The 14,383-nt window shown below is 35.3% G+C and overlaps 1 protein-coding gene across 5 annotated transcripts in view; it reads right to left on the reverse strand.

Annotated features, from left to right (window-relative positions):
• Positions 1 to 14,383, reverse strand: part of NKAIN3 (sodium/potassium transporting ATPase interacting 3) — a 1,176,366-nt gene that overhangs the window by 368,452 nt on the left and 793,531 nt on the right. For all 5 annotated transcript variants that reach the window (XR_008658960.2, XM_055286253.2, XM_055286250.2 and 2 more), the window contains exons 2-3: positions 12,857 to 12,994; positions 2,885 to 2,965 (exon numbers count right to left, since the gene is read on the reverse strand). Coding sequence is in view for 4 of the 5 variants with exons in the window: in XM_055286253.2 (XP_055142228.1) it covers positions 2,885 to 2,965; positions 12,857 to 12,994 (219 nt within the window). In the remaining variant the exon portion in view is untranslated. The remainder of the gene's footprint in view (positions 1 to 2,884; positions 2,966 to 12,856; positions 12,995 to 14,383) is intronic.

Raw genomic sequence — 14,383 nt, forward strand, 5'->3', positions numbered from 1 at the left:
TATAGTCATTGACATGGTTGTGTTTTAATCTACCATATCATTATTTGTTTTTTATTTGTAACATCTGCTTTGGTTTCTTACTGTTTGCATTATTTTTATTTAGTTAGTTAATTAGTTAGTTATATTGGTTACTCTATGGGAGTGGTTCTCAAGCTTTTTGGCCTCAGTTCCTTTCTATATTCTTAAATGTTAATGAGGATCCTAAACAGCTTTTGCTTATGTGGATTACGTCTATCAGTATTTACCTTACTAGAAATTAAAATGATCTTTTTAAAACACAAGAGTATGCAGCACTGTCAGCCTGCCCAGCATTGTAAGAACCTCAGTTTCCAGGCTCTCCTGCCCATGAGACAGCTCACTATCTTTCAGGTAAGACAGGACTGCTGTCACTCCATGAATGCAAATTGTCAGCAAAAGAACACCTTAGTATAAAAATGTGCTATTCATAGGCCATGTCTGTCATTGGAATAACACCCCAATCCACAGAGATGTTGTGGAAATCACTGCGGATCCTATTTTTAAAGAAAGATTCACTATCCCAGAATGTATACTTTGGACCGAATTGACAGTATAGGGAGGTTTCTATTAATCTATCCAAATGGGTAATTCCAAGAAGTACCTTCGTGAACTAGCAGGAGATGGAGAATCTAGAAAGTTAGTATATAAACCAACTCATACAGACGAGGAGTTTCCTACACAATGGAACAAGCCTGGAAAAGTGGCTGGTATTTGTGTTTGTCAAGGGTCCTTAACTTTGCTTTATTTTCCAAAATAGATTTCCCATAGACTAGAATTGAGGCTAAACTGTGGCTAACAAGGGAGATGTTACCCATCTTTGAGACAGTAAATAGGAGACCAACAGAAAATCTTTAGGATGCTCCTTTTGGAGTCATCTATCTTTTCAATGACCTAGAATACTTGGTTGACTGCTTAATGGCATTTAAATAGGTAATAAAATGAGTAACCAGGACCACTATGTCCATGTTTTCAACCTTGTGCCCAAAGAAATGAGATAAAAAATTTAGACATGCACATGGATGTTAGAAAAGCAGTTACAAAAATTCACAAAAATAACCTTTGGCAGCAGTGAGAAATCAGAGTTATATGAAAAAAATGACTGCTGATACTTACTTATTTGTTTTATTACTTCATAGATTTGTTTCAAAGCTTACCTAGGTTACCACATATCATGTGTATAATAAACATTGACTACTATTATTATCGGAAAATCTGGTCTTATTATTTTTCACAGAGACTCCATGGAGCCAAATTATTTGCCTCAGAGTTCACAGTTAAGTGCTGAAGAAAAGATTTGGACTAAAGACTTACGATTCAAAATTCAGCCTTCTTTCAAAATATTACGAAGCCAAATCCATAGGACAAATTTCTCTGGTCTAATTTATCCCAAATTAGTGTATATAGAAGAAAAAATAATTTCTACCCAGTGAAATAAAAAATATGATTAAAATGACCATTCAAATCGCAACATACAAAATGCAATGAGTTGAAAATGTTGTGCTTAATATATTATTTGCAATTAGTTTATTCATAAGATTTGCATTTGAAAATTATTTACTTCATAATCTGCATTTATAGAATATAACTGGGCATTAATTTAAGTACTTTTTTATGTCTTAGAAATTAGTGGTGAACTACAATCGCTAGCACAATTATTTAAGTGAGATATTAGTCCAAATATACTGAACTCAATATTGGAAACGTTGCTTCTGGTTCCTGAATACATCTGCCAATGTGAGAAAATGGTGACAAGTTCTAATTACAGTTATTATAGTGGAGAAAAATGAGTAACCACCTCTGGAGGCTCTGGAAAAATCCTTCAGGGATTTTTGCTATTTGGCTAAATCAAATATGTTTTGTTACCACAAGGAATTCGATGGAAGCAAACAATTCTTAAAGTATCCTTGCTGCTCAAGACACATTTTCTAAAATCTAAGCCACAAATGCATTACTAAGAAAATTTGAGACTGTCACAAAGCAGTAGAATAAGTTAGTATAAATATATTTGATAATCAGAAGTTTTAAAATATGACAGCTTTCTTATACTTTTTGTAATCTTACTGTTAAGTTTCTTCTCTGTAGTGAAAATTGTGCTGGTTCACACAAAAACTGTTTAAGAAACACAAATAGAAACTTAACTCAAGTTGTTCTTACATTTGGGTGGTGAGACATTTTGGCAGGAGGCATAATAAAATCATGTGCTTTGCTGACAGTTCTAGACAGGCAGAAATAACATGTGTATCATTGCTGCATTAAGACAGCTGTCTTCTGTGTGATTAAAATTTCAAAATAGGAATCACCACACTGATGCATTTGCTTCTTAGTAAACATGCAATATAAGGGTTTTGTTCTTGGTCAATTTTTTCCAGAATTAATATTCCAGCAAAAATAGAAACTTGCCATTCATGTCTGTTACGTTAACATCTTCGTCAATCCCTTTTCCTACTTTAAACACAAGCATGTTCAAAACCATTTTCTATTTAACATTTAGGCTTGCAGTCACTATGATAGTATGTCTTTTTAAAATGGACATGAGGATACACTGGAAGTTGAGTCCCACTTCAGTATAACAAACTAAACCAGAAGGCAGTTGTTTTGAAGTTCCATTGTATTAACATACTCTTAAGATCATTCTTTCCTAAATGGTACCTAATGTCTTCTTTGAATAGTATTTTATCATTACACACACACACACACACACACACACACACAGACACACGCACACAAAATACCTAAAGTCTTTTTTGAATAGTATTTCATCATTCTACACACACACACACACACACAAATACCTATATATGTATGTAGTCACAATACTTAGAAGTGTGCTCATTTTAAGTGTACTTTAAAAGCATGATAAACTCACCTTTGAGAGCCCACCTACTTCCAAATAAAAGCAGATAATGAACACATTCCAGGTGACCCAAAGGGCAGTCCACACTGTATACTAGATAGAAATGGGGGAGGGAGAAAGAGAAGAAAAATGTGGAGATGAAAGGCATGTATATCAAATAAATCAATAATAAAAATGTCTATAAGTCTATCTTCTGGGAATAAATTGACAGGGAGTGCTCAGAAAAGAGTGCTCTCTATGTGGTCCCCTAAGCTTTCCAGAAATTAAAAATCCAATAGTTTCTACTGCTTTCAGTAGACACCAACTTTTAAAGTGCTTTGCTGGCTTCCAGGTACATGTTAAACCAAAGTGTTGATTTGATTTCTGTTTTCTGAGTATTATCTTTTCTAGGGAAGACAACTATGCAAATCTTCTGTGAGCTCTCTATCATCTTTAAGTTATAGTATAAAACTGTCACATTTTAAGGAGTATTTATTGAAACCTAGGACTGAAAGAAGATCATGTTTGAAAAAAACATGCGTGGAGTACAAAATTAACAAACTTTCGTTTGTTGGACTATTTTATTGGTAGAATGTGTGCCTCTAATATGATCATATAATAAAAATATAACCATATAAATATTTTAAAGCAGAGAAATTAATAAATAGGATTAAGAATGAGGAAATGAATAACAGATTTTCATATCTTCCAATCATATCCAGCCAACAAATTTTAAACCTACTGGTCTTACTGATTAATTGATTTTATTAAGATACTATGTATTAGGAAATACCTTCACCCAGAGTATTAGTTGGTCTTAATTAAGGTAGCCCTAGATCGACAGACTCATCAATGGAGAATTGATGATTGGACTACGGCTCCCCTCATCCAGTCACTTTCTTATGCAGACAGAGAAATTGAGGCCCAGAAAAGTGACATACAGACCAGCTAGGATGACTGAGGATAGTACTTACTGTAGAACACAAATAACATATCAAACAACAGTTTGCCTATTCATTTTATTTTATCACAAAAAAGAATGAATTCTTAATGTCTTAAGTAGACTTATTAATTTAATTATTTTTTCTATCAGTGATTACAATCATTGCATACTGTTTTTAAATTAAAATAAATATTGAAATCATTTCTTTAGCTTATTCTATGCTGTGTCAAACAATAGAATTATAAAATTTAGACTGTATAATATAGCTATGTTAATAGAAACTTTATCAGAAGCTTTTAACTATTTATGAAATTCAATTTATATTTTGTATTCTGTCATTTATGAATTTTTAAAACAATCTCATGTAGTAGTGTAGTCCTATAATTGGTTACATTTAATGTTCCATCGTATATTTGTTTTTCTGAAAGGTTTGCTTTCATTTTTAAGAATAATATAATTATAATAATGAGTTAAAGCTCAAAAATCACTGGAAATTTAGTTGGAAAACATGTTACAAAGTTAAGATAAGTAAAAATATATAGTGAGATTTTTGGTATATGCAGATATTGCTGATGCTCTAATATATTCTGTTCATAAAGTCTTCTAGTATGAGTGGACTTAGTAAATTTTGAACTCTCAATAAGTTTTGAAGCTCTTGCTAGCAAGATGGCATGTAGTGCCTGATATCTTCCATTCTAAATAAATCTAATTATAAGTATATTGAAATGAGACAGCAATGCTATCCTCTAAGTCATGAGAAAAAAGCCATTGAAAAAGGTTAGGAAAAGAACATAAAATAAAGCAATATTAAAGTAAGGCAATAAACTAAATTAATTACAAAACCATATGATAGGACTTAATTATTAGGACTAATTCCTAAACGCACAGGTATTTTTTAGTGAATCAATTCATAGTTATAACAAATGCATAATAAAACACATCTATTTAGAGATCATAGCACAAACTTGGTGATTGAAGTACATTCAGGATCTCTCACAAGTTGTAATCTTGATGTCACTTCTGAACTTGCAAAAGCAAAATTATGAGGCTATGTAAACCTCAACTGTCAGTTCCTACATTTTTAACAATAAAAGGGTTATTATCCTGGTGCTTTCTGTGTTCCTGGTACTATGGTAAGTGCTTTGCATATATCATGTCAGTCAATCATCACACTAAAACTGAGGTAGAGGGATAATCATTTAATCACCTATTTAGTGTCAGAGTTAGGATTTGACACATGATAGATTCCAGAGCTGGGATGCTTAAGCATACAGGGTAGGCTTTGTTTTAAAAGATTTTAGTAAAAGGATTATAGATTCATGGCAAGATAACCAGTCACCAAATTAAGCAATTTGTCAAATGACCAATTCACCAAATTACCAGTTTACCTCAAATTTTTATTCATATATGTTCTATAATTGGCAATTTATTTTAGAATGACAGCATCTTTAGTATTTTACAATTAGTGTGACATGCATAATATGGAATTCTTGTGTTGTTTTTTTAGCAATATTGTGTAATATCTTCTAATACATTTACAAGTTTCTTCTAATAAATTTGTTTCTTTGCTGAGAACAAAGAAAATATATATTTTTGATTTTTAAATTATTATAAGGTAAAGTATACCTTAATGTGCACTTGAGACACAAATCTGATCATGAGTATAAAAGAAAAGAGATAGCTAGAGATACAAATATGGCCACAGAAATTTAGCTAGGTAGGAAGTATTGGGATAACCAATGGCCAAAGAGACTGCCTACCTTCCCTATCTTCTTTTTGAAGTGGGTTATTTTATTTATAATTCAACTGAAGCAATAACTTAAAAAATAAGACTCTCCATTTTTAAACAAATACCCTTTGATTATTATAAAGCAGTCTTACATCATGTATTTAGGTATATTAAATATACGTGTAGTAAAGAAAGCTTTCAATATAAGAAAAAAATCACTCTGCATAATCTCTCCATCTCTCTTCTACTTTGCTTATGTTTAGTATATATATTTTAAATCCAAATCCACATAGACAAGACCTATAATAACGAAAAAAGAATGTTTATGCATTCTATGTGGCTTCCTAAATATATCCTGGTTTTACAAGGATATTTCAGCATTTTTTAATGGAAATAAACTTTGGACATCTTCCAGTCTATTTCTTCCTCATCAAGCAATTAGTTTATAATATGGATTATTTTTACTTTCTGAGCTTGCTTATTTTCTAATTATGAGAAAGACCATTCATTCTTTCATATACACATCAATTTGCGATAATATTATATACAATATGCTAGACTTATAATAAAAATGTAGAGTAAGTTTCTTGCTCAGTCATTGTTGTAACATTTTTTAGTAGAGTAAAGGGGAAAAAAGACATATGAACATCTCAAACATTTGTCAAACATTTACTCTGTGTTAGGCTATAGTAAGCAAGTCACATACATTATATAATTATTTAAAATGATCTATGGGTTAGGTTTTTCAAATGAGGTAACTATGGCAAAAAGAAAGCAAACAAATGTCCCAAGGCTTCATAGCCAATAATTGGTGAAGAGGAATTTAAATTTGACATTTACCAATTGAATCAAATCCTAACACTCAGCTTCATGTTGAGCAGTGACTCTGGAATGGGATTTATGCTGACCTAGCAGAAACATTTTGCTATATAACAATTCAGATTAAAATGAGTTGTCCTTTGCACATGAGCATTTGCATAAAAGTCCAGATAACTAAATTGTGGACTTTTCAAATTTACTTGACCCTTTAAAAATTTTTAAAGGCAGTTTTGAGCTAATTTTAATTTCAAGGTTAATCTTATTTCAAAAAATGTTAAAGAATTTGCTAATTCATCTGCTTGTGAGTTAAAACCTGCTTGATTAAATTAACACACATGAAATAACAAAGATTTAAGTAATTCTAGGACAAAAATCTTATTTTAAATTTACAGGTAAAACGAAATATATTTGACCGAGGAGTAAACAGATAGGAAATAACTGATTCTACAACAATGCCTTGTGACGGGTAAATATGATTTCACTGCTTAGTACTGTCTATAGCCAAAGAAGCACATAAGGCCCATGCAAAACGCAAGACTGAACACGGTATTCCCCTAAAGCAAGGGTTCCCAATCTCCAGGCCACAGACCAGTACTGCCTGAGCTCTGCCTCCTGTCAGATCAGTGTGGCATTAGATTCTCATAGGAACACAAGCCCTACTGTGAACTACCCATGAGAGGGATCTAGGCTGCGGCTACTTATGAGAATCTAACTAATGCCTGATGATCTGAGGTGGAACATTTTCATCCCAAAACCAACCCGCCCAACCTCTAGAAAAATTGTTTTCCATGAAACAAGTCCCTGGTGTCAAAAAGGTTGGGAATGGCTGCCCTAATGTACACATTCCACCTTGCACCTTAGCCAAAATAAACTTTCATGAGTAAAGGAGTACTATATGGCAAAGTTATTTTTGTATTCTAAAAATAAATACAGAAATAGTAAATTGTACCTTAATAGTGTGATGGCACCTGGAAGGGAATTACTGATCTTTGATTCTGTGATCTGGGGAGGTTTTTCTAACAGTCTTTGCTGAGAGGCCTCAATTATAGTGGCAGGAGCTCGCAACATTGCATCTTAGAAAAAAATAAGTCTTGAGGAGTAAGTCAGCTAATGGTAGGTGCAGGTAGCACAGCACATACTATTTTATCATATAATTCCCTCAACCAAGTTCAGGCTGAGATAAGCAAGGCAGTGCATTGCTGACATGTTCTGAGATTAAAAAAAAAAATCCCTGTCCATTCCATCCTGTAAAATCCTTTCATCCAATAACCTTTGATTCATGTATTGCTTGCTCAATCAAGTATTAAGCATATCTAATGGTCTGTACATACAGGAATAGGCTTAGAATACAGGAATAGGCCTAGAATACAGCAATAGATGGGCACAGTTCTGCCTTCCAGAAGTACACATTGTTGAATGGGGCAAGACAGGTAGGGAAGCAATGATGACAGCCGGGCAGGGTGCTGGGGTAGAAAGTTACCAGGATTTACAGCAGCAGAAGGGAAGAGGTACTTTCCCTTGCATTCAGTGGTCAGGCAAGGCCTGTAAAAGGTGACTATTTAATTGAGGATTATTAAAGGTTTTCCAAGAGGATAGACAGATTAAGGAATTCCAGGCAGAAGAAGCAGTATGTGCAAACTGAAGAGGCAAGAGCAGCATGTGGTCTTTGGAAAACACAAATCATTCAGCATGGCTGGCACGAGGTAGGCAAATGGGAAATGCAGGAGGTGCTGGAGAAGTAGATAAAGAAACAATTTTCATAAGCTTTGATTTAGACTCTAAGAGTTTGGGAAAACTAGTCATTGGAGAGCTTGAGTCTCATGGTCCTTTACACAAAACATTTTCATAAAGGTGATCAATTACTTAAACTCAACTGTGACGAACCCTGTCTCTTGTCCAAAATGGCAGTAAATTATCTGTGTCCTTGTAAAACTAGAGCTCTATTAAATTGTCGCAGAGAACGTACATATTTTGTTAATCTCTGCATGAGCACTTAGCACATACCTGGTGCTCCAAAGTGTTTGTTATTTTGAAATGGATTAAATTTAATTGACCTATCTGTGTGGTGGTTTGGCCAATAAAGGAAGCCAATACTAAAAATAGAAGAAGCAATTTTGAGACAAAATCTCTTGCAATGAAAAAGCTCTTTCCCCTCACAGTGAAAAGTCAGTATGGATTTCTGCTCCAGGACTCTTCTCACTGCCATTGAAAAGCTACTGCCTCTAATGGGACATATGCCACATTCATTTTCAGTTTTTTTTTATATCAGAATTAATTCCAGGCCACCAGTTGTAGCTTCAAACCAAAGCATTTGTGACAACAACTCAAAAATGAATTAAAAAAATACCTTCCCAAATAACAACGTGCTCTTTTTATAAAAGGCAATTTTTGTGAACAGATTTCCCACACTGATAGATTAATGATTAAGTACTTTTATCAAATAGATAATTTATACCCATAGTAGAATAAGAAGTAATCCGGAGTTTCATAAAGGTAACAATATCTGACTGGGAGGTAGGCCAAGACTATTTGCTATATCACAACTTATACTGACAATGGTAACATTATCATCTGGAATCTGCCAGTGAAAGCGAAGCACAGATCATGCTACAGCAGCTCCTTGAACCTAACAATCACTGGCCAGTACACACCCAGTTCTGCTGCCCACTACCACCTGTGCTCCTTGGGCTAGTCACTCAACTTTTCTGACCTCTTTTCTCGTCTGGGAAATCAGAGAAGCTAATACATGCCCTGTAGGATATTTGTGAGAATGAAACCTAATGACGTGCATGGTGTGGAGGGCTTCCACACCAATTTATTGCTTTCTTTCTCTCCCCTTCCTGAGAGAGGATCCTGAATAAGATAGCAAATAAAATGAGAGAGACTTGGTTGGTATAACCCATAAAAAGAGACCATCAAGATGAGCAAACACTTGGATTGTTGGTCTTGTTGATGCTTTTCTTTGAAGGTTCTGAAAGATCTAAAACTGCCTTCTTCTACACACAGGAGGGAGGAGGGAGAGAGGGAAGCAAAGGAGAAAGTACCAGCAGAGAAGTGACAACAGTTTCATCATGGGTAGACTCTGTGAACTAGTAGGACACTAGATAGGAAAAATAAGTATGTACTGAGCACTAATTACATTCTATGCTCTCAAAGAACACTTTGCCTAGAAGACATAAACATGAACAAATTATAAAACATACTCAACACACTAGAGGTGAAGGAGCAGAGAGTGATTCACCATTAACGTGTATGGAAGAAGGTATCCATGAGATGCTGAGGAAATATTGCTAGACCGGGACACAAACACCAGGCAAGGCTGCCAGAGCATGGGGCTGGTGAGGCAGGTGCAGCAGGAGGCCCATGACACTGAGGTGCGCAGACTCTCAGCCCTCCTGGGTCTCCACACCTGGCTCAGGCCCTCCCCCAGGCCTTGCCCCACTGCTGATCTCATTCCTCTCCACTGCCATTTACTCACCTCTAGAGAGCCCCGAAACCTGCACCTCCTCACTCCTTACATGGTTAGTGCCTGCAGAGCAGGGCCTCTGACATTTGAATTCTTTCCTATTTTTCCAAACTTAGCACAGTATAGGTCCTCAATAGATGCTTAATGAGTAAATCAGAACTGCTCTGATAGTCCCCCTTCTATGGGCCTTGTGGTGCCTCCAGCCCAGATCCCCCTTCACTCCCTTCTTCCCTTGTGGACTCACTCTCATACTTGTACTGCAGACCTCAGCTCTCAGCTCCCTGCAGGGCGCCTAACCCCATTGCCCTGCTACAGGCAGATACCCCATTAGACATATCATGGCTAGTGTGCTCCTTCGTATCACTTATCGCAGTTGCAATTTAACATTTATGTGGACAATTGTTTGATAAAGGCACACCTCTCTTCATTGCACTGTAAGGTAAGCACTCGGGAAGACAGAGAATGTGTCTGTTTTTGCTCACCAGTATAGTCCACACCTAACACAATGCCAAACACACGGTAGAAGCTCAATAAATATTGTTTGAATTAATAAGTAAAAGAAAAAAGGGAGTTAGAAAAGAAAGAAGTGAGTAAAGGAAAGGATGGGGAGAGGAAGGGAAAGAAGAAGGAAGGAAGGAAGGAAGGAAGGAAGGAAGGAAGGAAGGAAGGAAGGAAGGAAGGAAGGAAGGAAGGAAAAAAGGAAAGAAGGAAGGAAAGACAGAAGGAGGGAGGGAGAGAGGAAAGGAAGGAGGAAAGAAGGGAGTGAGGTTGGGTGGGAGGGAGGAAGGAAAAAAGGAAAGAGGGAAGGAAGGAAAGAAGGAAGGGAGGGAGAAAGGATAGAAGGAAGGGAGGGAGGATAGGTGGGAGAAAGGAAGGGAGGGAGGGAGGAAGAAAGGGAGGGAAGGAGGAAGGAAGGAAGAAAAGAAGTGAGGGAGGGAGGGAGGGAGGAAGGAAGGGAGGGAGGGAGGGAGGGAGGGAGGAAGAAAGGGAGGGAGGGAGGAAGAAAGGGAGGGAGGGAGGGAGGGAGGGAGGGAGGGAGGCGGGGGGACAAAGGAAGGAAAAATGGAAGAATTGTTAGACATGAGTTTGGTCAAGTACATCAGGAAAGAATATTCTTAGATCTTATCCAGCTAAGGACCCAGTGGTGGTTTTAAGCCAGTAATTTAAGAAAAGTACAAAGAGCACATTGGAAGGGAGAAAGGTAGAAAATAAGAGGCAAAGTCCATCTATAGAAGAGAGAAGGCATAAGCCTCAACCAAGGCGGCAGTTGTGTGAATAGTGCCTACGGTTAACATTTAGAAGGTAAAATCACCAGGACTAAATGTCTTTGGTGTTTACCTACAGCTTCATTCTTCGGAAGCCATCTATGGTTTCAAAGCCACCAGGCATTTTGTTTCACAGCAGAACACTAACATCATAAAACAAAAAGTCTGTAACGAGTAAAACTGCTCTATATTCATAGTAACAAACTAGAACACATTTAGAATTCGATAATAGCTTGATTATGCATGTTATGAAAGCATCTTAGGCCTCAAGTCCAACTCCATGAAACCTCCTTCTAGGAGATTGTGTAGTTACTTAGCAGAGGCTACATTTTTTATTTATTTTATATTTATTTTACTATTTTATTTTATTTTATTTATTTTATTTTTTGAGACAAGGTTTCTTTCTGTTGCCCAGGCTGGAGTGGAGTGACATGATCATGGCTTACTGCAGCCTTGATCTTCTGGGTTCAAGAGATCCTCCTGCCTCGGCCCCCCAAGTAGCTGGTACCACAGGCGCCCCAATGTCTGGCTACTTGTTGTATTTTTTTGTAGACATGGGATTTCTATAAAAAAACCCTAGCTGCTCTTGAACTCCTGAGCTCAAGCAATCCTCCTGCCTCAGCCTCCCAAAGTGCTGGGACTACAGGTGTGAGCCACTGTACCTGGTTGAGGCTATTTCTAAGAGAAGGAAAGTAAAGCAGAAATTGTTTAACCCTGGCAGCAAATTGAGAGCTATCAAATGCTCCCAAGGCTTATCTATATCTCTGTGAAATGGTGAAAGAAATAAAAAAGCCAAGTTTAAAAATCAAAATAGAGAATGGATTAACAGAGAAAAATTATAACTTTATTATTTTCCACAGGTGGAATTAGATTATGTCAAAATGGAAAGATGGCATGTTTTTAAGTCTATGATTTTCTTCTAGTGAGGCAATGTCAGTGTATCCCAAGAAAATATCTAGTAATTCTACTGAACACTGTATATTTATTCAGGCTTAATGAACATTTTAAAGTATGTTACTCCAACTTAAAATACGTATATATGCTTATTATTTCTCACAACCTTCTCACATGTGTAGCCTATAGTAATGCCCTCTTTTTGTGTTATGGAAAAGACAACTAATTACTGTGAATAACTTCCATTAGATTGTAGGTCACAGCATACACCTCATTAAACTGTCCTGTAATGGAGTGTGTGCTGACCAAGTTTCGGATATATGTTTCAAATTTATCTTGACAAACAGAGAAATATTCAATATCAATCAGTATGAAATATGTTAGGGATGTGTACCAAATATCCATCCATACATGCACTTGTAATGTCCTAAATCAATTAAAATTAAAATATATTATTGTTTTCAGTGATTAAACAATTATGCTAGATAGATTTGTTTTTTGGAGTTAGTGACAAATGTCACTGAAAGTTATGATAAATTAATAGTTAATGTACATTGCATATAACTATTCTATAACCAAGACTATAAGCAGACCTCCTACTCTATCCAAACCCTATTTTGAATTTCCTTGTAAAACTTGAATTCAGTTACATTGTGAGTGACACCATGTCACCATACACTTTTGAGCATGTTGTTTTGATCTCACTGTACCACATTCATTATGTTGTATTTTCCATAGATAATCACTTCTTAACAAAATTTAACATTTGAGGGGCTAGAAAAGCAATGCCACATTATATCAGAAGGGGCCACTTAGAAATATTTTATTTATATTCTTACAGAAATTTTGAATTGTTTATATGAAGAGAAATGATAAAAATAAGACTTACCACCATTATGTATCGAGGTCTGTACTGAATGGTCCCAAACAAACCCAATATGACAACTATTATGTGTAGAAAATTTCCAAGAATAGGCGCCCACTGGAAACCAAGGAAGTCAAAGATCTGCCTCTCTAATGCTGAGACCTATAATGAAAAAAGAAAGTTCGTTAGCATTGAATCCAAGCATCATCATACTATTTTAATCTTTATCTCATGGCTGGAGGAGTCTGCATATTCAACTTCAATCACACTTTTTATAACTGTTATTATTAGAATTTTCATTCTTATTTCATGTGCTGTTTTATGCACCTTCTCTCAGAAAATATACTAAGATAGTTTTGAGCATTATAACTTCAAGTATAATTAGATTTTAATTAGAGATACACCTCTTAAATCATTTTCTGCGTAGAAAATCCAGACAGATTTTTTATGTTTTAAGTTTATCATTTTTATTTTTATATTAAAAATTATGTTTAATTATTAGGGGTACATAATAGGTATATATATTTATGGGCTACATGTGATGTCTTAATATAGGCATACATATGTAATAATCACAGCAGGGTAATTAGAGTATCCATCACCTCAAACATTCCTCTTTTCTTTTTGTGAAGAACATTCCAATTCCACTCTTTTAATTGTTTTAAAGTATGTGATAAATTATTGTTGACTATAGTCACCTCATTGTGCTATCAAATAGTGGATCTTATACATTCTATCCACCTCTATTTTTGCACTTATTAACCATTCTCATTTTATCTTTTCCTTGCTCCCCTTCCCAGCCTCTGGTAACCATCATTCTACTCTCTATCTCCATGAGTTCAGTTGTTTTAAATTTTTGCTCCCACAAATAAGTGAGAACATGTGAAGTTTGTCTTTCTGTGATTGGCTTATTTCATATCATTATTTTTAATAAAACGATTGGCTTAGTATAACATAATTGGATCAAAAACAAGAACTCCAGGCTTGTGACACTAGAACTAGTATCATTTTGGAAAAAAACAAAACAAAACAAAACAAAAAAACTCCTACCTATCCCCGCTTTCTTGTGTGAAATATACATTAGCCAAATCTGTTCTCTTTCTTTTCCTTTCCTTAGACTGCCAATGCTGATAATGACTAACCACCTGTTCAAAACGAAGCTTACTCATTTACTTACTCTGGGCTCAAGACTCTGATCTAAAACTAGAGTTAACCCCTTTGAATCACGTTTTATTGAGATCATATACCCACAAGAAAATTTGTCTTGGATTAGATAGCATCCTTTTAGAATACCAAATAGAAATTATGAGGTCATTACAATTTTAGGCATGCTACAGTTTATTATATTTGTATTACATACATCTACATTTTAAAACAATTATAAAATGTGTCAATATATACACAACCATTTATGATGAAACAGATGCATTTCTTATGGTCCAGCGAATACCAGAAATGCCATTATTATGTTCTAACAGTATTTCTTGTATTCTACATTGAAAAATTGTACAATATCACTTGCTGTATTTGGACACAAATCATTATACATTT

This window comes from Symphalangus syndactylus, chromosome 7, assembly GCF_028878055.3.
Source record: "Symphalangus syndactylus isolate Jambi chromosome 7, NHGRI_mSymSyn1-v2.1_pri, whole genome shotgun sequence".
NCBI lineage: Eukaryota > Metazoa > Chordata > Mammalia > Primates > Hylobatidae > Symphalangus > Symphalangus syndactylus.